The 23,758-nt window shown below is 35.3% G+C and overlaps 1 protein-coding gene across 1 annotated transcript; it reads left to right on the top strand.

Annotated features, from left to right (window-relative positions):
* Positions 1–2: 2 nt before the first annotated feature.
* Positions 3–23,625, top strand: LOC141909176 (uncharacterized). The gene is made up of 5 exons (XM_074799562.1): positions 3–39; positions 192–199; positions 247–314; positions 22,229–22,285; positions 23,367–23,625. The coding sequence occupies exons 1-5, from the start codon at positions 3–5 to the stop codon at positions 23,623–23,625; spliced, it is 429 nt and encodes a 142-aa protein (XP_074655663.1).
* The last annotated feature ends 133 nt before the right edge of the window (positions 23,626–23,758 follow it).

Genomic DNA, 23,758 nt, shown 5'->3' with positions numbered 1-23,758 from the left:
CGATGATTCAATTCAATAAAACCTTTATTCAACCCACTTGCTTCCTATAAAGGGTACTTCACAGGCCTACGTTAGAGAGGATATTTAATTTACCCGTGTACACCTAAGTGTCTACTTTCGTTATTTGACCGTATATCGTCGTATAAACTAATAGAAGTTTCAAATTGGGTTTCCTAAAAATTTTTTTAAAGTCCGAGACGTGGAGCCTTGTAGCGGAAGTAAACTATTAACGGCGGCACGCTTCAGTTCTCGTCACTTCTCTTCACTCTTGCACACGAACATGACCATAGGGGCTCGTCGTATCAGAGTTGTAGGTAATGTAAAAAACGATAATCTGTTAATCCAATGTATATAGTATATAATATGTAATAGATGAAATCTAAGTGATGGACGCTTCGTCACAGCTTGATTTAATTTTTAATACTAACAAATCATTTCGATTCGGAAACAACCTCGTGTATTCTGTCTGGTACATTGTGTATGTATTGTGTATTTTGAGTGTATAACGAAATACACTCAAAATATTGTCAGTGACTAATGTCTATTTATTAATTGATGAGACCTGTTTTTCTGGGATATTTTGCTTACTTTTTGGGGTACATACCTCATTTATGTCTTAACAGAATGCCAAAAATCGCGGACAACAACTGAATATCTGATATATTTCCAGTTCTGTACCAATTAGATGGATTGGCAAAAAGACTCCTTAAGTCCAGTTTAATGAGAGAGAAAATCCTCCATTTTGTCAAATTTCTTGGATTTGAACATTGTTACCATGCCTACGCCACCCTGATTTAGTTGTTGAGACCCCACAAGAAAAATAACTTCATTTCGTAGGCATGGTGACAATGTAAAAATTCAAGAAATTTCACAAAATGGAGGATTTTCTCTCTCATTCAATTGGACTTAAGGAGTCTTTTTGCCAATCCATCTAATTGGTACAGAACTGGAAATATATCGGATATTCAGTTGTTGTCCGCGACTTTTGGCATTCTGTTAAGACATAAATGAGGTATGTACCCCAAAAAGTAAGCAAAATATCCAAGAAAAACAGGTCTCATCAATTAATAAATAGACATTAGGAACACAGAGAAAATTAATTGTAGTCAATCCCATGCTACTGGAAAGTAACTTTGATCGGGTAATCCTAAACACCGACCAAAACCGTCCAATATAGGTATGTTCATATCCCCGCGGGGCGCCACTATCGATTGTGACGACCATTATTGACTAAGAAAAGTGTGACGCGTGAGCCACGCTACGCGCGGGAGAGGACTCGTAGTAAATTCATTCATAAAACCACTAGAATCATGTGAACACTTAATGACCTCTATAGATTAGCCAATCAGAACCTTCTTCCTGACCTGGTGGGGTTTTTCACTGTATAAATCCGCCAATAGTTGATGAAAATTCAATTTAAAAATTTACCTCATGTTTGCATGCAAAATTATATACTTTTTCATCCGGAATAAGCGATCTCTCACCAGGAATCATATCCTTTAGGTTCTTAAGTTTTGAATCGCGAAAACCGCTTGAATTTATATTGTGTCGGGGCTGAGTGAGAGCTGCCAGAAAATTGCATGTCCTAACCGACGATTGAAACGCGCATTCATCATGGCGGCTTCTCGCGCAATGAATGATCACGCGATGCATAGAAAATCGATGAGTCATTCAAATACGCAGTGCAGCAACTTTTAACGGTTTCTGGGTCAACAATACTAATTCATAATGCATCTGAGGTGGAAATATAATACGATTACTGAATTTATTTAACTGGAAATAAGGTCGTTTTTTCCGCATTAATTCTTAATGCGGAGTGACATTTGACTTGGCATATTCTGTGAACCGGTTGGGTTAAAAAAAGCGCATTTTTTAAGGGAGGGGAGGCAGGCTTGTTTTTTTTCAAACTTTTTATTTTGACCAACTTATGCATTAAATTTATCGAGTTAAACTATTGATGGGAGGCACATAGTGGTTTAAGTCGATCATTGGAATGTTTTAATGCTAATTTCATCCAAAAAGTGGTCATGAGAAGTTTTAGAAAGAAACTACTAATTCACCCTGGGTGAACTTTTAAGACAATATAGGTCGGGTAATTTTCCAGGAATCCTCATTAGCGCGTTGGAGGTTGACTGAGTCGGCAAAGCTACGGTCAATCGCGATTGATTTAGAGATAACTTGACCTCTTTTCAGTCGTTTTATCGTGATATTCGCGTAGGGTTTTAGCTCTAGGTAATTGTTTTAATAGTGTGGTACTTTTCAGTACGGCATATATTAAAATAACGGATTTTCTTCTGGATTTTGAGATTTGAAGACGTACGGGGATCGTTTTGCCTTAACCTGTCATTCATTCTTTTGATTCAGAACTCGCGACAAAAACACATTTTTAGACTTCGTTTGGGTGTTTTGGTATCCAAACTTTTAAACGCGTACACTTTACACAAACAACGCATTAAAAAAACACTAGTTTAGGTTTCTAAGGCACGGGCATTGCACTTCGCTCGGTACCCCTCAATTAGTACATTTAGGAGGGTGCCTTAGGGCAGTTTGGTGAGGAGTATCCACCGATCCAGCTGCTGTAAATTTAGGTTAGGTTAGGGTCGCGTAAACCATTAAATATTTAATACTTTTTCTGACGATATCGGAGCAATTTCCAGTAGCATAGATACGGGAGTATCCGCCTTGTCTCTGTGCCACTATTCTAAGTATTAGTACGTATTTTCAGACGTACACCCGATATCATCAGCAAAAGTTATCTCTGAGCGCTCAATAACTATATTCAACTGATTTAAAATATTTTGCTCAGCGTTCTTACAGATACAATTCAACGCTTATCGGTTAGGTTTTCACTTCTTTAAGATAGCGCTCAGAGTTAGGTCTTATTAGTTACTTTTTAGACACTTTCAACTTATTTAAAGTCAAAGTTTGATTCTTGACTTATAATTTCGTTTTTTTTCAATTTCAAGTTAGGATCATTATCAAAGTTTGAATTAATTTTGCTTTAATTCAGTTTATTTCAAGTTAGGATCTATTCGCTCACTATTTCAAGTTTGGATTTATTCTCAAATTTGAATTAATTTAGTTTTGATTCAAACTATATCAAGTTTTATTCAGACTATTTCAAATTAGGATTTATTTTCAGTTTGAATTATTTTTGTTTAAATTCAAACTCCAAAGTCAGGATTTGTTCAGACTACAGTGTATTTTAAGTCAAAGTTTGATTCTTGACTTATCATTTCGGCTTGTTTCAATTTCAAGTTAGGATCATTATCGAAGTTTGAATTAATTTTGTTTTAATTCAGACTATTTCAAGTTAGGATTTATTCTCAAATTTGAATTAATTTAGTTTCGATTCAAACTATTAACTTTAGTGGAAATTCAAAGTCAGGATTTGTTCAGACTACAGTGTATTTAAAGTTAGAATTTGTTCAGACAATTTCAAGTTAGGATTTATTTTAACTATTTCAAGTTAGGATCAATAAGTTTGAATTAATTTTGTTTTAATTCAAAGATCATTATCACAGTTTGAATTAACTTAGTTTTGATTCAAATTATTTAAAATTAGGATTTATTTAGACCATTCCAAGTTAGGATTTATTTAAAATATTTAAAGTTAGGATTTATTTAGACCATTCTAAGTCGGGATTTATTCAGACTATTCCAAGTTAGGATTTATTCAAACTATTTGAAGTTAGAATTTATTCTCAAAGTTTGAATTAATTTTTGTTTTAATTCAAACTATTTCAAGTTACAATTCGTTCTACTTCAAGTTAGGATTTACCCAAAATATTTCACGTTAGGATCATTCAAACTATTTCAAGTTAAGTTCATCAGACTATTTAAAGTTAGGATTTATCCAAACTATTCCAAGTTTAGATTTATTCAAATTATTTCGAGATAGGATCATTCTCAAAGTTTGAATTAATCTTTTTTAAATTCAATCTATTTCAAGTTAGGATTTATTCAAACCATTTCAAGTTCGGTTGTTTCGAGTTAAGTATTTCAAGTTAGGATCATTCTCAAAGTTTGAATTACTTTTGTTTTAATTCAAACCATTTCAAGTTAGGATTTATTCAAACCATTTCAAGTTCGGTTGTTTCGAGTATTTCAAGTTAGGATCATTCTCAAAGTTTGAATTACTTTTGTTTTAATTCAAACCATTTCAAGTTAGGATTTATTCAAACTATTTCAAGTTTGGATCATTTTTCAGGGTTAGAATCAATAGCAATTAGGGTACATATTTGCCACATGCGTTATAGCGGATTATATGAATATATAGTGTTCTATCATTTTAAAAGGGTTTATTCAATAAGGATTATAAAACAGAGATTTACTGCAGTTCCATAGTTCAATCATGGCTACCTCACTTGGTCCTTTCTGTGATTCTTTAGGAATCGATAGCGAAAACCTAGATAATCTAAAACGTTTGAATCCTGCTGACATAAAGAATGGGAATGTATATGAGATTTTCAATTACGCTACAAAAGCCAAAATCTCATGGATTGAAATAGCTAAGACATTAGGCTATGTATACCCACACATATCCGGTATACATTCAGGTAGAATAATAAGATCTTCATTCAGTCAAGTTCATTGCAAAAGGAGGGCTATATCCAAAAGCAAGTCTCCTTCAGAATACCTAAATCAAACTTACATCCCGCCTAATGTCGATCCAATTACTACACCAGAACCATCTTCAGAATCCAACCCTTTGGCTTCAAAGCGACAAAGGGTTTCATTTGAACAAGATATAGTGAACGAAGTCTCCATAACTATGGCTCGTGAAATAGCTGAAGCTAAAGATAGATTAAGATCCTTAGAAGAACAGAATAGCAATCTAAAAAGTAGAAATGATTCACTTGAAATGGAGAATTTGCAATTGAAGCAAAAACTGAGAAATTGCAATACGAGCCGCACTAATTTCCTCATGAAAAGGAAAGAAGCTTCAGCAAAATTATGGAAATCAAGATATTTGGATTTAAAATCAACAAGTGAGGCTCAGAATGTTGCCAGGCTTCAGTCCAAACTGCAGAAAGCCAAACGAACTATCAGGCAACTTCACAAGAATAAATCAAAAACAAAATCCCGTTCACTATCATCCAGATCTAGCTTAAAAGAAAAACATTCCCAGAATTTAAATGGATCTCTTTTGGAACATCAAGAAAATCTCTGTGGAAAGGTAAAAAGGATTTCATCTCTTAATTCAGAAGTTAGTCATCTACAGGATAAATGTTTGACTCTAGAAAATAGGGAGAATCAGGTATTAGGCACTAAAATGGACGGAAGAACGTATTCGCATAAAATTCGTGAAGCTAGCTAAAATCTGCAGAACTTAGGAATTTCTCAAAAAAATGTTTCAACTGCCATTAAATTAGTAAATTCTGCTCTCACCGACACTGAACTATCTGGAAATATGCCTTTGTATACAACCCAGAATCGATTCACTAAAGAAATGAAAGCTGCCTCTAGGTCTCAGGTTCAAGAAACCATTGAGAAAGAAGATAATCTCACAGTGAAATACGATGGAACTACAAAAAAACTAGGACATCTTGTAGAAGTTGAGGTAGCCACCAAACAAGGCGACTTACTAATGGGACTAACCATTCAAGCCGGTGGAACTGCTGATGAATATACTAAAACCATCGTTAAAGCATGTAATAGAATCGATTCTTCGAATTCTCAGAATTTAGTAGATTCCAACTCTACTTTGAATAAGATCAAAAACACCATGTCTGATCGTGTCACTACGAATACAGCGATTGAAAAACAGAATTAGAAAACTTGATAAGCCATAACTTGAATAACTTTAAATGTGCCATGCACCCACTTGAGGCAATGGCAGGCGACTGTGAGAAAGTGATCAGTAAATTATTTCATGATACAAAGTACAACTGTAGCACTGAATTGAGCAGTTTTCTTCATTCTAAAGGAATCGTACCTGAAACAGAAAGAAGAAAATCAGTACTTTATAATCGTTTTGTCGGCAATAGGTTTCATGTAGTTTTCCTCTCATGCGGTTCATTATACCATTATAAATCAGGAATTATCGAATTTTTCAATGACACTTTCAGTCCTCGAAATGTTGTTCAAACAAGTGTACTGAACGCATTACAATTAGATGAATTGGATCCATGTTTACGTAGTCAGGGAATCATAGGCCAAGTTTTAACCGGACCTTGGATGCGACTCTTAGGCCAAACGCGGAATATTCTTGAAATGAATGAGCACTTTGAAATAGCTCATTCAAGACTTGGTGCTTGGGCAAAGGATGCTAGTAGTCTATTGACACCTGATGCTCCTTGTGCTTTTGATCTTGTTGATATCCAGAGAGATGCTGTATTTCGAAGTTTAACAGCACCAAGTCATTCAGACGGAACCACTTTAAGTTTATTGAAAGACCTGTGCCAAGCATGTTTGAATGTGATGGACAGGCAATTGAAATCTCAACTTCCAGGTGGAATTTTTGACAATCCATCTGCTCAGCTATTAGAAGAAGCCGCATCCTGCTCAAATACAAACATAAGCGGAGAACGAAATTTTGCATCAGCAGATCAGGAAATTGCGCGTGCCAGAAATGAGAAAACTGGCTATATAGAAGCTAAGGTTATGTTTCGAAAGAATAAAACAGGCGAATGGTTGCGATCGAAGTCAGATGTTGATAAAGAAAGTGTAATTAGTCTAGCTAGAAGATCAGTTAAGAATATAAACGAGCAGGATAGATTAGATGAAGAGGAACATTCTGAGAAAATTCAAAATAAACTACTTGAGGCGCGAAAAAAGAAATTAGAAAAGGAAGATCGCGACATAGCTAAATTTGAACAATGGCTCGAATGTATGTTTCAATCTGGGGGTCTGTGGACTGGACCCGATATGATGGAAAGTTATCTGGCTGGACATTCTAAAACAAAATCCTTAGAAGTAATTAAATCTCAGATTAATATTCGAAATAGAATCTTTCAATGTCAGCCTGAGTCGAAGATAACATTTAGCAAGTCCACTTTAGAAGATTTGAAATCGATCATGAATGAGCTATTTGATATTGCCATTCCATTAGAAATGATAGACTTATTTGAACTGATAATTACACCGCATAGTTTAGTTAGTAGTAATTTTTCGCTAGATGGCTAGATGAAGGGACAACCAAATGGTATAATGGATATTTTGAGTCAGTAGAAGTAACTAAGCGCGGAATTCTAGATTTTAAAGTTGTATTTGATAATGGTGAATTTTGTTATATGTCGGCTGATGAAATTATTGTTGATATTATGCGTAATGACCTAGAGCTATTCCCTTGAAAATCAAACTTGCTAATGAACATTATTAACCTGCTGTAAATATGTGTATATATATATATATATATATATATATATATATATATATATATATATATATATATATATATATATTTGAATATGAATATTATTTATTCTTGTTGAGTTTCATTGTTATATTTATCTTAAAAAAATCCAAAAAAAATTCAATACTCGTTGTATTTATTGTTGTTGAATAACTTATTATTGTTGTATAATTTATTTAAGTCTAAGTCTTGTTGAATCGGGCAATAACAAAAACCCTGATAATTTAGTATCATTTGGTAATTTATTTTATTTACTATAGTTATCTATTACAGATTTATTGGGGTGTCGTTGATATTTTTCACAGAACTAATTTACTTTCACTTATCTTTTGGTCAACTTCACTTATCTTTTTATCAACTAGGAATATATTTATCTTTACTTTTTCTGAAGTCAATTCCCTTCAGATCTTTAGTTGTACTTTTTAGTTATTTATATTTTTGTTATGTCAATTCTTTTCAAATCTTTAGTTGTGTCTATTTTTAGGGTTTTCTGTTTCTTCACAGAAAACCCTATTGAAATTCGCGTGATTATTATTATTTTTTTTTTCCCTTTTCCACATAGTTTTTGTTAAAAGTGTAAAGGCTTCCTTACCTTACCGCTGTCGCCGATACAATCCGTATGATGTCCTTCAGCTCACTTCAATCTCCAGATACTGCATGGGAATTTTGATAAATCCACGTTATAAAGGCACTGTCGAGCCGTAAACATCGGAAATTTGGCTCCATTCAATTAGTAGCCATGTTGTGTTTTCTTACCGATATTTCTCTCTTCTTTTCGAGGAAGAGCTATTGAATTATTCCCTCTCTTCTCCACAATCAATTTCAAAGTCAATTTTATGAATTTATTGCTCAGCGGGTCCGAGTCCAAGAGTTTACGAGTCCGGCGTTCGCGTGTCTGACAGGTTTACGGGCATTTGTTTGTTACCTCTTTAATATTTTTGATTTCTTGTTATTCCGGTTATTTTATTTAAGTATATTGCTGATCGGTTCATGTAACCAAAAGCGTCAATAAACAGACTTTGAATTGATCAAGTTTAAATCAAGGTCGTTGAGTCGCGGAAGGCTACTAGAATTACGTTCGTCTTCGTCTCAGAGAGAAAACAAACGACAGAAAAGTATCAGGTGATTATCGATAGCCTACAACGGTACACACAGTTGACAAACAGTGTTAGGCCTGTGCCGGTTGGTGCGTACTGGGACTAAATATACTGGTTGGTCAGTTGGTTCGGTTGTGAAGTGTGGAAGCTAAGATTATAAGAAAGCCTACCAGTATTTATTTGTCTATAGGCCTATTATATAGAAGCCAATACCATTTTAAGTACGTAGTTGTTAACCGCACGTGACTGTACGGTGATCTCCACAGGTTAACCGCGTACGTGAGGTCCCTACTAAGTCTATAATGCCAATCGTGAGTTCCTAGTAGCCAATACCATTTTAAGTACGAAACTGTAACGCGTACGTGACTGTACGGTGATATCCACAGGTTAACCGTACGTGAGTTCCCTACTTACGCCGTACGTGAGTTCCTAGTAGCCAATGCCATTTTTAGTACGAAATTGTAACGCGTACGTGACTGTACGGTGATATCCACAGGTTAACCGTACGTGAGTTCCCTAAAAACGCTGTACGTGAGTTCCTATAATCTGCAAACGCGCATGCGTAAAAGAATAGAGTTTGGGTTAGGTGAGGCTAGGCTATTTGTAAGTCAAATTTCATCCACCCACCAGTTACGTTCTGTGGCACAGTGGGTAAATCACTGGACTACTACTGGATTTTTTTTCGTTTGGTTTCGAATCCCAATATTGCAAGTCTGAGCGTCAACGTACTCACATATGGCTAACCTGTAGAAATCACCGTACAGTCACGTACAGGTAACAACAGCGTTTTAAGTATTAAGTGAGTACGACAAGCCTACCATGCCTATGTACTACAAACACAACTTTTTCCCTCTCGTCGGCCCTACAGTGATGTTACTATAACTGGTGCCATTATAATATGGATAGGATTTGGTCAGGACTAGCCTAAAGTCTAATTCAGTCTATGTACTAATTCACTCGATAGGCCAATTTTTAAAACAATACAGTGAAATATTCACACGCAGAAAGGCTAATTGATTTGAGCCATGTGATTAAGTTTGGCCAGGCCTTCTCTGACCTGCTGACATTAATAGTCAAACCAAAACGTTCATGTGGTCACGGCTTGTATTACCAGAAATCATTGTAGGCCTGTACATTTTGCTGTTCGTAGGTTTGGTATACCGATTTCTCCATTCTTGACTGATAAGTGTACGGTACAGCTGTACGCATTATATAATTGTTCCAATGGGAATAGGGCCTATTGATTGGGCTTATTATTTCCTGCTTTAGAGTACTGAAATAAACCTAATGTTCATTCAAATATCCAACATCGGTGAAAGTTTGATTAATACTGTATACATGTACTGTAGGTTTTCATGTTGTATGAATATTTTGCAGTTCAAATGGGTATGATGCTAAATTCCAATGTCAAACGCATGAAGTTAGATGGTCAAGGACAGTCAACACCAAGATATCTCTCTTCGACCGATGTTGTACCATAGAAGATCTGATTCTTTCAACTCAAGGAAAGTGATTCAACACGATCGACATAACACTGGAATAGGTTTGCAGTAACTAACCGTTCATTTCATTTAGTCCTATGTACTTTTTAGCCAATTTGGATTTGATTGTAATTGAAACTCTGGAACTGTTAACAAAAGACAAGTAAGACAAGTTGAAAAAACACAAGTTATGCTTGATTCTCATGTTCAAATTTAATTCAAATTTATTTTATTACATCATATTTACAAAGCATATCATTGGTTCATACAGTAATAAAAATTAGGGCAGAACAAATATTATTACAGAAACTCCAAAAAGGCAATGAATTTCTATGACTAAATGAACATTATTTTTAGCCCACTTGGGACTTTAGTCCCAGCGGGCTATTGCGTTCACTTTTCGTCCGCCGTCCGTAGACGGAAATCAGTTATTTTAGGAAGTTTTGAAGACGCTTCAATGTAATGTCTTGATATTTGGGTTTCACATGTATCTACCCTAGACACATCTTCAGCTCAAAAACTGGCCCTGTCAGAATCAAGATGGCCGACTGGCAGCCATTGTTGTTCGCCAAAATCAACACTTTTTACACATTTTTGAACTTTCTGAGGGAAATTTTGAAGACGCTTTGATCAATTACCTTGATCTTTCCGATATATGTGAATGCCCCTGGGCCCATCAGCATAACAAAAATTGGCATACGGACTCAAGATGGCCGTCCTATGACCTTTTTTAGTGCCCAAAAATGTCAATTTTGGCCCGAATTCTGAGTTTGCCATTTCTCATTGCAATTTGTGATGGGTATTCTTTGAAAAGGGATGTTTTATACCTTTGATACCTGAATTGTTAGATTGTTGAGCATTTGGAACCACTTCCCAAGTGGGCATGGTGTCCCTGGACCCCTAGTTCTAATAATTCAGATCAAGAGTGACTCTCCCGTTTATTAGGAAACACACGCAACTAGTGGAATAGGTTTGATTTACACACATGTTGCAGGTATCAATTGTTTATCACTGTAGAATTTGTAATCCATAACAGCCAAAATCAACATCAGCCGGAAACCCAGACCAAATAAATTCATAATTTATTGATTGAATCTACACTACAATATATGTATTTATTCAAATATTTCAATAAAAACATTAACTTCTTAAATCTAATCTATTCTAAATCATAATACGTTCTTATCTGTGAATTCACTCAATCTATCGGCTCAGCAGGTGCTTAAGATGAGTTCTTAATAGGACAGATCCATTTTTAAGGATGGTGATAATACAGTATCATGATGTTTGAATGCCAAAATAAGTGCCTGGTCAAATATATTAATATTTGTGATTGTACGTCCACGTATGTTCGGTTTCAAAGCTGAATCATATTTGACGTTTACACAGTGGTTGCATATTAGGTTCGAATCTGTCAATGCATTTTATTCTATGTATCGATATTTCAATTTACTACAATTCCCATCATTCTGAATGGCTTTACAGAAAACCCGTCATCGCTGCTTTGCAGCTATATTTAATTATTTATATTTTTGTTATACATTCATTCTTTTCAATTATTTATATTTTTGTTTTTCAATTTTTTATATTTTTGTTATATTAATTCTTTTCAAATTTTCAGTTGTGTCTATCCTTAATTATTTATATTTTATGTTATATTTATTCTGTTTTAATCTTTAGTTATGTCTTTTCTTTTATTACATATACTCTTTCTTATATTTAATCTTCCAAATCTTTAACCTATGTTTGTGTTGCATTCCAGTATATTTTGTTAAGTTTCATTTTTATTAATCTTCAGTTGTATTTTTCTTTATTTATTTGATTCTTTCAAATTCTTATTTTTGATGACCTGATGGCTGGATAGAGTGCCTGGTGTGTTTAGCACCAGTGAAGCCAAGTTATTAGGTCAGAATATACCAGTGCTCCCAACTGGTTTATCAAAGGCCGGGCATGTACATTCTTTTTTAAAGTGCATGTAAAAGATTCCTTACTGTGTAATCGAGAAGAGTAGCTGGGGTACCGGCGGCAGAAGGATTTTCATTATTCTATCCCTAAAAGCCCATACAAAACCACTAGATTCAGTCGCACATACTGTTCAACCGTAATTTCACTCTGGTTTTACTAAATAGTAGTAGTCATAGATTATGCAACCCTTAGAGCACAATTCTACCAAAAAATGAGTTCTGGATTAAACCAGTGGTGCTCAATGGTTTAAAAACCTTCAGAGCATGAAAACTGCCTGCGAATTCATTTTAAAGCATCTATATGAATCTATATGTACACGCGCATAGGAGCGCACAAAAAATGTATACATTTTGTTAAAGTTTTTTGGTCGCCTAGCAACAGCCGAGGCACCCTGCCAGCCAGGATGTTTTTAGATTATTTGGTCTGGCTATCTATTTAATTCAATCCAGGATAATTTTAGAGAATAAACCTTTGATTACAGCCATTATTTTCATAGATTGGCACTATAACCTAATGTAGAATGATATTCTAGAATATTACGGCTCTGAATTTCTCAGAAAAAAATTTGTTCCGTACCTTTCTTGTTTAATTGAGTCGAAAAGTCATAATTTCTATTAAAAATATTATTTCATCAGCATAAAGACCTTCCATGGTGTTCAGAGGGGGCTAATGATCATATTGTATCCTTGATTTCACCCAAGAAACCTATGTTAAACACCAATTTCATCAAAATCTCAATTTTTGACACTGTTGCCATAGCAACCCTTTTGAAATTAAATCTATCAAGTTTTATACAACATTTGGATTATGTTTATTGTCAGGGGTTAATTAGTTAGACATGTATAATACATTAAATAACTTAAAATAACTGTTTTAACAACTTTTAGGCCTATTTTACTTGTTTCCATGGCAACTGGGGTCAAGTGCGAGACCCCCAAATAATTTAACCTATCTCAAATTCAAGGTCTAAGTATTCACATGAAATAACTTTTTGAATTGTGTAATTATCATATGTAGTTTCTAGATATAGCACTTTTACTGTAAAATATGTGCACAAATTACACAACAAAGATCACAGTTTTTGCGTATTGAAATATGAAGACACTTTTCGCTGAAATTTGCCAACTTTAAAGTGCGATATCTCAAAAACTACTGAAGATAATTCAAAAATTTAAAAAGCATATTGTTATTTGAGCCTTCCTTATTCCAATAAGCTTTGTTTCAGTAAGATTGGGGCAATTTGAATTTTTTATGGATATACCTATCCAATACCGCCTAAAACCGTCCAATACCGACCGAAACTGCCTGATACCGACCAAAAGCCGTCCAATACCGACCAAAAGCTGCCAAACACCGACCAAAATCCTCCCAACCGAAGATTTTCATTCCCAAAGCAGAATAAATATCAAGAATTAAAACTCGAATCGAATTTTGAAATTTTTATTGACAGCCGATCAAAATACAATCTACAAAATACACAATTAGACTTTATACATTAAGCACATTTGATTTTAGTCTTCTAGCGTCAGTCGATCGTTCTGCATGGGTGTTCCTAGACGGCTCTCAAACGGACCTCAACCTGCTGAAATGACATAAAAATGAAACCGAGTTATTTAAGGGTTGTCAAATAATAAACACAGCATTGAATAAACCTTGAACGGAGTCCACCTACCACACTCGACGCTGAAAAACATCCATGCTGCCCGATGCGCAAAGTTACGAAGTTTGACTTATTTTCATACCGCCGAAACATCGCTGATATTGAGGAAAGAAATTCATGGTACTTCTTTAGGATTAACTCTAAAACAAAGAAAAAACATGGTAATATATCAAGTATATATCAAACTGAGAAATGAATAATTGAGTCCACTTACCAGCACACAAGTTGAAATTTATGACTAAAGAGCTAGGACAATAGAGGAGTTTTGATTTTGAGTAAGGATACAGCCTATCAGTAGAATGCAATTGGATAAACCCATTTCAAATGCCAAATCCAAGATTAGAATTTTACTATCAAATCTGACAAACCCTTTCCGAATAACTGAAAAAGAAATCAAAATGAATGTTGATTAACCCTTTAACTGGCAAGTATTTTTCGGCCTGTGAGAGATTTTGGACCTTGCAAGGGGAAAACTTAATAACTCAGTAGATATGAGGGATAACCCAACATTGTATGTTTTTTATGAAAGCTCTTTTCATAAGCTTTCAAATGATACCATGTTTGCGAACTTTGGGTGTTACCTTCAGGGTCTGATCCCAAGGTCACAGATCCCAAGGTCATTCAGATTTTTGGGCCACCCATAATAAAAAACTATGATGAGATTCATCACAATATGAATTATCATCAGAATCTTTCATTACTATGTCCAAAATATCAGCCAAACTCACTAAAGAACGTCTTTAGTGCATTGGCCATTACTACTAACGATATTCTCAATTTTGGAAATCTGAACCACGTGACACATGGTTTCCATACCCCCTTCTACATGCCAAATGTATGATATATCACTTTCCAACCTTGTTAGACATTGTAGGCCGTCTGGTGTCTCCATCTGCTGATAGGAAAATGAGTTAGAATGCTTCACTGAAATCAATACTTGACTATTCTATTCACTATAGCTGGTCTATTCAAATCGGTCGCTAGCGACCGATTGCTAGTTAAAGGGTTAAGAAATCTTATTTACAATCTATATCAACAAACTTTACATATCTAATTTTCTTCGAGCAGGTGTCGTTCGTTCACTTTTGGTTCGCTTTCTCTGCCCGGGCTTCTTCGCAGTTGTAGCCGTTTTTGGGATGCATAGAGTACCATCTGTTGAGGTGATTACGTTGTTAACTTTGCGTGGTGTTTTATATTTCATGAATTTTTCAAAATGTTTTGTTTTTTCATCTTTAGTTTTTGTTGCCCATACTGCATGGCTGACTGCAAAATTTCCCAATTTCGGGGCGAGTTGGTAATTTCCTTGGCCGTGTAAAGCTCGCCTCATGTCAATATACTGAAGTCGTACGATCTCGTGCAACTTCGTAATTAAGTCGGGCACTTTCTGAATTTTCCAGTTTATCGCCATCTTAATAACCTGATTCAATGACTCGCAATTGTTATTTGTCCAATTCGTAGGAATCCAATGGTTTCTTAATTTTGGTTTAAATACATACTCTTTAAGTTTTGGAACGAGTTTCTCAAAATAAGATAGAAAATTTGGAACTACACGCGTGTTCTTCTCTCTTATATTCATTACCATGTTCTCGAAATCAAATTCACTTTCGCTATCTAAAATACCGTTTTTTCCAAATATAGATTTAATCACATTGTGTTTTATTTTATCATTCGCCCCGACCTTGTGTTGAAGGTGTCTCCGGACGTTTTCTTCCAAATGTCGATGACATAATACCTGATGGACTGATATTTCGGCTCCGCTTTTCGGCCATTTCGTCGATTTCACTTTCTCTTTTGGTTGGAGTAAAATGGACATTCCTTTTCTTACTATGTTCAACTCGTTTCTGCTCGGGTGGTGGCCCTATCTTTCGTTCCTTCATCGCCTTTTCTTTTTCCAATAGTGGAACGAAATGGTTTGGTAACCAAGTTTCATCTGTTCTTGGCCTTTCATCTGTAGTCGACTTAGTCCACATTAAATAGATTTCTTGTTGATTTTGTCGTTTTCTTTTCTTGGCGATACCTTTGTCTCTTGGATTAAAATTGCAATTAAGTATTCTAGCGCAATGATCAAAAATTCCGTTGACTGCTGGGTACACGGACATTATTGGCCGTTGTAAAACGGTTGCCAATGCCTGAACTGTAAATATCGAAGAATATGAGTGGTTCTTGGCAGCTTCAAGACATGCTGTGTCGAATTCAGGAGAACACTTTAGGAAGTCAGCATATTTACCATGGTTCTTATAGAATGTTGAATTCAATACCATTTCCATAAAAGTTCGTACTCTCAGTTTCGTCGCCAATTCTTCTGTTCCTGAAAGTGCGACGGAAACTGAATTAAATAGACAATTTCCATTTCCTCGATCTCGAATTGGAATCTTATTCGATGGTCCGATCATATCTAGCAGGTGTTTGCTGTACCCATCGACTTGAAGTTCTGACTCGTTTAACTACGGATAATTGCATTTTCGACTCTTGGTCAGGGAAAAGTAACGTAAGCATTTTTGCTTCATCCTTTAGACCTTTTATTCCTTTCATCGCAGACTCTTCCAATCGTTTTAGTGCGTGGCCATAAGATAATGAACCATCGTCTTCGTGGCGGCACGAGTTGCAGCTATAATTTCCAGGCAGTTATATATTTGCTGATATTTTCTCGCAGCTTGAATGGCTCCACATTTCACAGAAGGGACAATATATCGAATGATTTTTACATTCCAGGCTGCAAACACTACAAGGCCAACGGACCTAACGACGACGGGGTTGAATTTTTCTCGATGCCATTGCTTTTACGTAATTTTGTCGATGAATGATGGCCCTGTCTAAAAATTGTGACTTAGTATTACGGAAAGTGTAATTACTAACAGTAGGCAACTAAAGTTGTAATTACCTATTCAAAATTGAACTGTGGTCGTTCAGTAAATAATTTGATCAAAGCAAGTTATTGTGGAAATTGAAACAAAAATTAGTCTCAGTTGCGTTTGCTTTGATACGCCAATTACGGAGTAAGTGAGTGTCTCCTTCTAATGATCATAAATTAGTTTTCAATAAGTGAAAGATATTAAATTACTTTAGGCAACTGACTAAAGTTGTAATTACCTATTGAAAATTGAACTGTGGTCGTTCAGTACATAATGATCAAAGCAAGTTATTATGATATGAATAATTGAAAAAAAAATTACTTGTCTCAGTTGTGTTTGCTTTGATACGCCAATTACGGAGTGAGTGAGTGAGTGATTCCTTCCAATGATCATGAATTAGTTTTCAAGTAGTGAAAGATTTAACAAAGTTGTACCTATTCAAAATTGAACTGTGGTCGCTCAGTGATCGAAGTGACACGCGTAGCTTTGTTTTGAGAATTATCTGTGCGATTAGTTCAAAATTCTTTTGGTCGGTATCAGACGATGTCGGGTATCATTTTACTCGTCTTAGTTTTGGTCGGTATCATATTCTACTTTTGGTGGTTGTTACAATTTTGGTCGGTACTAATTTTACTTTTGGTCGGTGTTGGACGGCTTTTGGTCGGTATTGGACGGTTTCAGGCGGTATTGGACGGTTTTGGTCGGTGTTTAGAACCACCGACTTTGATCAATTCTATTTCATATTGAAATTGTGGGCCCGAAGCATATCAATTCGTCAGCATGTAGTTAGTTATACATACAGTTAAACATACTGTTATACATACAGTTAAAAAAGTTCATTTCAGCTTTCACAATCTTATGGGAAATGGTTCTTAAGAAAAAGGTACCAATTTATTAATTTCAATCATATTTAAAATGTGCAAATTATTGATATAAGGCTGATAGAAATATAGTAATAAAAGCATATGATTAATTAGGGTTTTCTGACTTTCGTCGAAAACCCTCTTGAAATTCTGTTGATTATTATTATTATTATATATTTTCCGCCGATTTCGTCAAATAAAATTCATCTTCATTCAGATTCGGCAACTGACAGCTTCGAAACAAAATGTATAAATTGATACTGTAATAACGGTCTCTCTGAACCAACAGATTGTCTGAATGTACTTTCCATCCTATTTGAAACTTAAAATTACTTATTAGGTTACTGTAAATAAAGAATTGAATTGAATTGTTAGACAACAAGCACCGGCGAAATAACAGTTTGTGACGTCATTTAGTAAGTTAATAAAGGAGGGCTCCGAGACCAAAAAGAGGATTGCTCCGATAATATCCAAATCATCTCATTTTATTTTTTCCATCGAATACCCGGTAATTAATTTTTCCTTTCGATCACATGCATCCAGAAAACCCGTTATCGCTGCTTTGCAGCTATATTTTAAATTGCTTTCTTTGATTGATATTGAAAACTTTCAATATTAATGTGTGATTTGCTCCTTCTTCGTAGATAAAACTTGGAAAAATGAAAAATAATGCCAGAGGGTTGGGGGATGGGGAAAGACGATGAAACTGCAACTGTAAGGTTTGATTCATTTCTGGTTATAGAAAATTTGGGCTTTTAAGATAATGAAATTCAATATTCTGCCAGAAAAAGACTTGACCCAATTTCCCAACTGAATTATTTATTATTTTTGGTATTTGGCTTACCCGTGGCACTGTTTATCACTGCTAAAAACTATTTCGATTTAGATTAGTGCAGGAATTATTCGATGGTTTAAACCACTTTGAAAAACCGCTATGTAACCGACATTTCGAAGTGAAACTGACTCAGACTGAGACTGGTTTTTGCAAGATTGAAGAATTTTGACCTGGTTGTTAATTAAGAGATTAGCACCATTCGAAAGCAAAAGGACAAGAAGATTACGACGAATTGTTTAATTACGGAGAAAAATGGAAGACAGGTTGAAACGCATCAATCGGAAAATTATTTTCTGCCAGAAAGAATCGAATTGATTAATTATCAGCAGAAAAATTCAAATGTCAATACAAAAATTGATTTCTCTTACGAAAAATATTTATTTGTTTCTAATCCTCCGGGAATAACGAGTACCGGGTATCTACGGCTCAAGTAAATAAGCAGTGCATGTGGCTAGCGGTACTGAATTCCTTATTTGGTGAAAGAAGGGGCAGAGACTAAATGTTGTTGCCGACCGCGATGTGGTGGCTGCTGCTCGAGCGAGACCGATCGGCGCTGCCGTGAAATTTTAAGCAAATTGTACGAGTCTTAACGCACTCAGTTTAACTCTCATCGCTGTTTTAGAGTAATTTAATTTGATAAGATAATTAAATATTTCAGTGCTGCGGCTGGGGTTGACTGCTGTACGTGCGCGCTAGAGCGTAATTCTCCGGGATTCGAACCCGTGCGCGATGCCGGACCGGGCGCGTTTGTTATTATGAATTCGCTCCGGTTGCTAAGGGAATATCAGCTATTTGAACTCGTTCGATCAGGCGGTTCATTGTTAAACGATTCAACGATTCAATCTTGGTCGAAATTTCACGAAATAAATACATTCTGTAATCACCCGATCCAAAAGTTGCGGGATTTTAGTTACTTCGCTGCCGGATTTTAGCGTAACGTAATTCTACTTGCGATTTCCCCATGAACTTCATACCGGACCTACTGTGACGTCATTTTTTTCTGGCTTTGTCAGTAAGTCAGATTCGGTTAAAAAGACACTTTCTAGAATCCACATATACGCGTTTATCAAAGGGACGTCCTTCGGCGCCCGTCGTCCGTCTATGAAAATAACGTTAACATTATTTTATAACTGTGAACATGACCTGATGTCGATGACAGAGTACCAGCATCAGCATCATCTATTAGAACTCCAGTAAGCAGTTTAAGTGTGGCTTAGTTGAATTCTCCTGCATTTACCTGCACGTAATTCCATGAGATTGTCGTCACTTCCTATACGTCACTGTGTTGCATACTTCCGGTCCGTATAGCCGTGTTCGAGAGGAGCTCTCGTTTTTATCGGTTATTTGTCACTTTACCAGGTCGACTTGCATATGTATTTCTACGGGTATCCCGTAAATTTACGTGACTCACGTAAATATAGGTGACTTCCTGGAGATTAATGCTGCTTTCTGCCACAAAGTTTACTTGTGCATAATATCGATATTTTTGATTTTATAATTTGTCATTTCAGGTAGAATATACTCTTATCAATCTGTAGAAACTGTCTTATCTCATTAATCACAGTTTTATTAAATAAAACACTGTCTAAGAATTGATCTTGAATGAATCAGTGTTGACTAGCCATGTGGTGGCAGCACAAGACGGATCCAAATATATGGGGGCTATTTCTAGCTGAAATAACTGGTAATGCAAATGTATTATTTCGGGTGTATTGTAAGAATATTTAGCCTGCTGAAAACATAAATACCGGTATATAGATATGGAGACCAAGAACCTAAGTATTCATCACAATTCAAAGTTTATTTAGTAGATTAGAAGACAAAAATTAATTTAAAAAAGGTAATTAAAACAAAACATTCCAGTCAATCAAAAGATCATCAATTATTCTTTTTTTTAAAATTTCAGTGTTATTTTTGCATTTCATTCAACATACTAACAGCATAGAACGATAACCACACTCAAAGGTGGTGAACGGATAATAAGATAAAATCCCACTATTTACAGATTAAAAGAATTTAAAAACCAGAATTTATTTATTCAATCAAAAATATATAAAAGACACAACGTTTCGATCTCACCCTAGAGATCATCGTCAGGTGTGTCTGGTTTTTAAATTCTTTTAATCTGTAAATAGCCTAGTGGGATTTTATCTTATTATACTAACAGCATGTAGTTAGTTATACATACAATTAAAAAAGTTCATTTCAGCTTTCACAATCTTATGGGAAATGGTTTTTAAGAAAAAGGTACCAATTTATTAATTTCAATCATATTTAAAATGTGCAAATTATTGATATAAGGCTGATAGAAATATAGTAATAAAAGCATATGATTAATTTAAATTGCTTTCTTTGATTGATATTGAAAACTTTCAATATTAATGTGTGATTTGCTCCTTCTTCTGGCACTCCTGGTGTCTGTCATTCGCTGAACACTTAGCCTTGAAGCTCATCTTACTGGAAGACAAAGAAAAATAAATGATTTCGTTGGGGTTCATTGAAAACAAGAAAATTTGAAACTGAGATAGGCTTGCTGTAATAATTTTTTTAAAGGTCAATAGGGCCTTATCGTTTTCTACATCGTCACGATGATGATTTAATTCGCCCTTAGACATTCAACAGTGATATCTTCACCCAAAAGAATGTTTTTATAGGTTTACATACCTGCTGTAAGTATAATTTATAACGCTCTGAATGAGACTATCTAGTGTACACGGGGCATGATCTTTGAAAAATAATTACTCCCAAACGCCACGCAGGAATCTGGTAGTACACCGTGAAATTGTTTGTATACAAGTTTACTTTAACCTAGAAAAGATTCAGCTTCCCACGTGCAATGATAAAATACCACTGCTCTATTTACTAAAGGAAGGCAAGGCAAAATAATTGTGGGAGTCACTTCAAATGGTTGTAGCGATCGCCATCTATGTAGTAACTAACACATCAATATTGAGAAACAAAGAATAAGTTGTTTCTAGCCTTTTTAAACCTTATCCAATCACGAACAACGCAACATAAATGTTTGAGAGGCTAAATATAATTGGTCAGACTGAGTCGGAAGGAAGTATATTTTCGGGATTGCCATCATATTAATATTAACTAACGGACCCTCAGGGTGCTGTTTTTCATTCTATTAAAATGTCCAAGAACATTTCTCGCTATCCGTCGTGTGACGTTTTTGATTTAGCGCAAGAGGTCACTGTTGAAACCCGCCGATTTGAATATTGCCGATAGTGACTATATATCGTGTTCTATTAATGAAGGCAAATCACAGGCTTATAGCCTGTTAACGGGATTGAGTTTACCGCCGTTCAATCTAGGGTTTTGAAGGAAACGCCTTTAAAGTCGACTTCGACATCGAAAGATAAAGCTTTGGGTAATGACCCTTCAAATAAAGCAACTCGTTTAAATCCGGATTCCGATTCTGTTATGGCGGAATTCCTTAAAATGAAAAAACGGAGAGTCTAAAGTTGTCTGTGAAGACATTTATGATGATGAAATAGTTTCGGAATCTTCTGGGTTTAATTGTAGCTGTTTAACGAGACTTTACCTGATGATAATAACAATATAATTAATCAGGATGATGATTTAAATAAACTTTTCGCAGATGATTTAGCCGGTCTTCAGGCGAATTGCCCTCCTTCTTGGGTTAATCAGGCTATTTAGTGCAAGTTACCCAAAGATATGACTGCTCTGGATTCCAATTTACAGAAAGTCCAGTTTTATAATCTTCGGGGAATGACTGCAATTAGTCAGGCAGTTGAATTATTGTCAGATAAAGCGCCTGTTGACAAAAAGTCTGTTGGAGCCAAGCTCTATGATGCACTTATGCTTTTTTCTAAAGCTAATTACTCATTAAATCTTCGTCGAAGAGATTGATTAAAACGTAACTTTAATCAAAAGTACAAAGCCATTTGGACGGCTTCCAATCCAATTGGAAATGATCTCTTTGGAGATAATTTATCAGATCAACTCCCTGACGCGGAGAAATCTAGTCGTTTGGTTGACCAATTAGTCAATCCGAGAGGCAGACCACATTTTCGTGGACGTTCACGCGGTAGAGGCCGATTTCATCCCTACCGAAGAAATGATAATTATTATTCTAAACCTCTTTATAGCACTGAGAAACAGAATTTTTGGAGAAAAGGCCAGCAGCAGCATCAACAGAAGAAGTGGTAAGTTTTTCATCTTCGAATTTAGCGGTTGCTGGTCGAATTAGGCATTTTTTGCCTTTCTGAAAGACACTTTTGTCTGATCAATTTATTTTGCAATCTGTAAAAGGTTACCGTATTGAGTGGACTACTTCTCCCCCTATCCAGGAAAAGTGACCAAAACCTATTACTTTTCTGTTTGTTGAATCTGAAGCTATTGACAAGCTTTTGACGGAATTTCTTAGTCGTCAGATTATTGAATTCGCAACTCATGATAAAGATGAATTCATTTCAAATATTTTCGTTGTTCTGAAGAAAGATGGAGCATTAAGATTGATTCTAAATTTAGTTAATTTGAACAAAAGAGTAAAATATTGTCACTTTAAAATGAATTCTCTTGCTACAGTTAGAGTCTCATGACTCCAGGTTGTTTAATGTCTTCATTAGATCTTAAGGACGCTTATTACTCTATCCCGATTCATGAAAATGATAGGAAATATCTTAGATTTATATGGAAAGGTCGACTTTTTCAATATACCTGTTTACCGAATGGAATTTCTTCTGCTCCTAGACTTTTTACAAAGTTATTGAAACCTGTTTTTGAACCATTCAATTAAGAGGGTTCATCTCAGTTGATTATATTGATGATATTACATTTACAAGGAGATACTATTTTGGAAAATAGTATTAATACATCTGAAACTGAGCTTTAGTTATCTAAAGCAGGTTATTTAATTCATGAAGTTAAATCAGAGAAAGAAGCAGATACTCAAAGAAAATGGTTAGGGTTTTGGTTGAATTCAAAACTTTGGATCGTTTTCATAGGCAATGATAAAATTGACAAGATCAAGAGAGAATGTCAATTGTTGTTAGACACTTCTCAGCCTACAATACTCCAAGTTGCCGGAGTCTTTGGAATTTTAGTTTCAGTATTCCCTGCTGTTCCATTTGGGCAACTGCACTATCGCAAACTAGATAGAGATAAAATAAGTATTCTTAGAAATTCTAGTGGAAATTTTTCTGCGAAAATGAGATCATTAGAAGCAAAGAATGAATTAAATTGGTGGATAGATAATATATCTGGTTCGTTTGCTCCTATTTCTAGGATTTCTCCTGAGGTCACTTTGACCACTGATGCGTCAATGTCAGGTTGGGGCGCTATTCTGGGTGATTTGCGAACTGGAGGTCACTGGACTGAACAAGAACAATTATTGCATATCAATGTTTTAGAGTTACGGGCAGTTCTTTATGGTCTAAAGAGTTTTTCCAAGTTTTTGGGAAATAAACATATCCTAATTCAAACTGACAATTCAGTCTCGGTATCCTACATTAATAACCAGGGTGGACCAAAATCACCTGTTTGACTTAGCTGGATTGATTTGGGAATTTATGGTTGAAAACAAAAGCTGGACTGTAACTGCCAATCTTGAATCTTGCAAATAAACTTAACGCAACAATCTTCTTGGTTTAAACGCAACTCTTTGACTTTTTATTCTT

This window comes from Tubulanus polymorphus, chromosome 7 (genome assembly GCF_964204645.1).
Source record: "Tubulanus polymorphus chromosome 7, tnTubPoly1.2, whole genome shotgun sequence".
NCBI lineage: Eukaryota > Metazoa > Nemertea > Palaeonemertea > Tubulaniformes > Tubulanidae > Tubulanus > Tubulanus polymorphus.
This window is presented reverse-complemented; position numbering and strand designations above follow the sequence as displayed.

Excerpts from the sequence above, each read along its gene's own strand:
- LOC141909176 (XM_074799562.1), top strand. The coding sequence starts at position 3 with ATGATTCAATTCAATAAAACCTTTATTCAACCCACTT. Across the intron at positions 315-22,228 it reads TCGTCGTATCAGAGTTGTAG|CACTGAGAAACAGAATTTTT; the intron begins GTAATGTAAAAA and ends ACCTCTTTATAG. Across the intron at positions 22,286-23,366 it reads CAGCATCAACAGAAGAAGTG|GATTTCTCCTGAGGTCACTT; the intron begins GTAAGTTTTTCA and ends TCCTATTTCTAG.